This window comes from Corapipo altera, unplaced genomic scaffold (assembly GCF_003945725.1).
Source record: "Corapipo altera isolate COAL_440 unplaced genomic scaffold, ASM394572v1 60484, whole genome shotgun sequence".
In the NCBI taxonomy this organism is placed as follows: domain Eukaryota; kingdom Metazoa; phylum Chordata; class Aves; order Passeriformes; family Pipridae; genus Corapipo; species Corapipo altera.
The window spans coordinates 124-3,845 of NW_020887605.1; the positions used below are offsets into that span (position 1 = coordinate 124).

Here is a 3,722-nt window from a genome sequence, read left to right on the forward strand (position 1 = left end):
GGGGGGGTCGGTGCAGGAAGGGCGAGGGGGACCGGGGGGATGGTGCAGGATGGGGGGGCGGGGACGGGAAGGGCGTGGGGGTGACAGTGGGGGACAAAAAGGCTTCGGTGGGGACTGAGGGGGACTGAGGAGGCTGGGGGACAGTGGCGGGGGGACCGAAGGGGCGGGGGTGGTTTGGGTGGGGTTCCGGGGGGGCCGCGCGGGTCGGAGAAGGGGCGGGGGGGCTGTGAGCTGCTGGGGGGAACCAGGACGGGGAAACCCCCCCGGTGGGGGACCCCCGGGCGTGTCCCCGGGATAGGGGGGCCCGAGACTTCCCCTCTTTGCTGGGAGGGGTCAGGGCTGGTGGGGACCCCCTGCACGCCCCCGGATCCCCATCCCTTGGCTGGGGTCTCCCCGGGACCCCTGGCCCCCCGAGCGAGCCCACGGCTCTTGCCCATCCCCAGCCCTGCTGAGCGCCGGACCCCCGCACCCCACAGGACCCCCGGACCCCGCACCCCACGGGACCCCCCGGACCCCCACGAACCCTCCTTGAACCCCCTGGACCCACCATGCAGGACAGCGTCGACCCCCACTGTGCCCTGGGTATGTGCTGGGGGTCCTGGGCATCCCGGGGATCCCAACCCCCTGAGGGGGGGTTCAGGGGGATCCCCAGTTCGGGTCTAGGGGTCTCACCCGGTGCTACCCCCCCCCCCCCCCCAAAGGTCCCGCCGTGGCCAAGGTGGAGCTGGAGGAGATGGAGGCACCAGGATGTGCCAGCTCAGGTGAGCACCGGGGTCCTGGGGGGTGTCAGGTGGGCACCAGGGTGGTCCCGGGGTACTTGGGGCTGCCCTGGAGCAGGGGGGAGACCTGGCTGTGCCCCTTGTCCCCCCAGTGTGGCCAGTGGTCCCCAAGGTGGAGGTGACCCCTGAAGGTGATGGGGACAACCTGGAGGACCCGGAGCTCCACGGCTCAGGTGAGGAACACGGCTGTGACACCGGCACTGCCCGGGGTCCCCTGGGAACACTGGGGCCACACGGTCACTGTCACCCTGTCCTGGGGCTGGTGGCAGTGCTGGGTCCTTGGGTGGTGGTCACTGTGTCCCTGGTGCCACTGGCCTTGATGGTCACTGTGTCCCAGTGGCAGCTCCAGGTCCTTGGGTGACAGTCACTGTGTCTGTGGGCCAGTGGCAGCTCTAAGTCCTTGGGGTGACGGTCACCGTGTCCCAGTGCTGGTGGCCGTGCCGGGACATCCCATCCCTGGCATGTCTCCCCACGTGTCCCCGCAGGGCACTGGCTGGTGCGGAAGGTGAAGGTGGAGGAGGAGGAGGAGGACGAGGCCTGGGCGGCCGGAGCCGAGGCCCCACTGACTCCGCAGCCCCTTCCCGGCGCCGTCCCCCCCGATCCCGCCGGGACGCCGGGAATCGCCGGCGCCTGCAAAGCGGAGGAGCCGTGCCCGGAGGAGCTGGGGTACGGGGTGCTGCCAACCTGGGGGCTGGGGCAGCGCCTGGACGGCTCCGGGATCGGGATCGGCTTCGGCGCCAGGATCGAGATCGGCCCCGGGATCGGGATGTGCCCCGGGATGAGCCCCGTCCCCGTGGGGCACGAGCGGCGCTCCCAGCCCGCCCCGCGGCCCTTCTCCTGCTCGCAGTGCGGGAAGGCCTTCGGGAAGAAGGCGCACCTGACGCGGCACCTGCGGGTGCACACGGGCGAGCGCCCCTTCCCCTGCCCCCACTGCGGGCGCCGCTTCCGCCAGCGCATCCACCTGCGCTCCCACCTGCGCACGCACACCGGGGAGCGGCCCTACCCCTGCCCGCGCTGCGCCCGCCGCTTCCGCAAGAAAACCCACCTGGACCGGCACCTGCGCACCCACACCGGGGAGCGGCCGCACCCCTGCCCGCGCTGCGCCCGCCGCTTCGCCCACCGCCAGCACCTCCTGCGCCACCTGCGCCTGCACGGGGAGCCCGCCCAGGGGCACGGGCACGGGGAGGTGCCCCCCGAGGAGAAGCCGCCGCCCTGCCCGGGGTGCGAGACGGGCCTCGCCTGGAAGCAGAGCCCGGCGTCGCACCCGCGGCTGCACACGGGGCCGGCGCCGGGGGACGGGAACGGACACCTGGATGGGCACCGGGATGAGGACGGGGATGTCCCCGCCGAGGAGAAGCCCCTCCCTTGCCCCCAGTGCGGGACGAGCCTCGGCTGGAAGCAGAGCCCGGTGCCACACCTGTGGCAGCACCTGGAGAACCGACCCCTGGGCTGTGCCGAGTGTGGCCACGGCTGTGCCCAGGACCCCCAGCACCCACCACAGGTGCCCGGTGCCCGGGACCCCCAGCACCTCCTGCAGCCCCCACAGGTGCCCGGTGTCCAGGACCCCCAGCGCCTGTCGCAGATGCCCGGCACTGAGCACCCCTTCCCCCAGCACGTGTCCCAGGTGCCCCCCGCCCAGGACCCCCAGCCCGCCCCGCAGGCGCCCCCCGCCCAGCGCCCCTTCTCCTGCCCGCAGTGCGGGCGTGGTTTCGGGCGCAAGGCGCACCTGGCGCGGCACCTGCTGGTGCACACGGGCACCCGGCCCCACGCCTGTGCCCGCTGCGGGCGCCGCTTCAGCTCCAAGACCAACCTGGGCCGGCACGAGGCCGTGCACACCGGGCTGCGGCCCCACCACTGCGCCCGCTGCGGCCGCGGCTTCACCCGCAAGACTCACCTGGAGCGCCACGAGCGCACCCACAGCCGCGCTGGCACCGGGACGGGCACCGCTGGCACGGGGACCGGCACCGCCGCCAGCGCTGGGATGGGCACAGGGACTGGCACTGGCATCGCCGGGCCCCAGCTGGGCTGGCCAGAGCCCACCACTCTCTGCCCCTGAGTGCCAGGATGTGCCAGGGGGCCTGGTGGCTGCCAGTGCCACATCCTGAGCGCTGGGATGTGCTGGGAGGTGCCAGGGGTTCCAGTGGCTGCCAGTGCCACATCCTGAGCACTGGGAGGTGCCAGGGGTTCCAGTGGCTGCCAGTAGTGCATCCCGAGCACTGGGATATGCCAGGGGTCCTTACGGCTGCCGGTGATGTGTCCTCAGTACCAGGAGGTGCCAGAGTCTCCAGCAGATGCCAAGTGCTGAATCCTGGGCACTGGGATGTGCCAGGATGTGCCAGGAGGTTCTGTGGCTTCCAGCAGTGCATCCTGAGTACCAGGATGTGCTGGGAGATGGCAGGGGCTCTGAGGGCTGCCAGTGGTGAGTCCTGGCACTGGGACATACCAGGGACCTGGTAGCTGCCAGTGGTGCAACCTGAGCACTGGGATGTGCCTGGTTCCCTGTGACTGCCAGTGCTGCATCCTTGGCACCCTCCACTGGGATGTGTCAGGGGGTGCCAAGGACTTTGGCGGCTTCCAGCCCCGCACCCCGAGCACCGGGATGTGCCGGGATGTGCCAGGACATGCCGGTGGCTCCAGCCGCTGCCGGCGGTGAGTCCTGGGCACTGCGATGTGCCAGGATGTGCCCGGGGACCTGGTGTTTGCCAGTGCCGCATCCTGAGCACCGGGATGCCCCGGGGGTCCCATCGGGGGGGACCCCCACAGGATTCCGGCCCGTTCTCCCGCCCGTGGCTCTGGGGTGGCCGAACCCCCGGCTGAGCGCCGGTGGGGGGGACACGGGGGGACCCCGGCCCAGGGAAGGGCGGTGTCCCTGCCGTGGCTCTGCCGGGGGCCGAAATGTCAATAAACCCGTTTTTATGGAACATTCCGGGGCCGGGGGGGGAC

The 3,722-nt window shown here is 72.1% G+C and overlaps 1 protein-coding gene across 1 annotated transcript; it reads left to right on the forward strand.

The window, feature by feature from the left end:
* Positions 1-488: 488 nt before the first annotated feature.
* LOC113941692 (zinc finger protein 467-like) lies at positions 489-2,703 on the forward strand (the record flags this gene model as incomplete). The annotated part of the gene is made up of 4 exons (XM_027632829.1): positions 489-582; positions 702-761; positions 872-952; positions 1,265-2,703. Coding segments are annotated over exons 1-4 (1,614 nt in total), but the record flags the coding sequence as incomplete, so codon positions are not given.
* Positions 2,704-3,722: the final 1,019 nt, after the last annotated feature.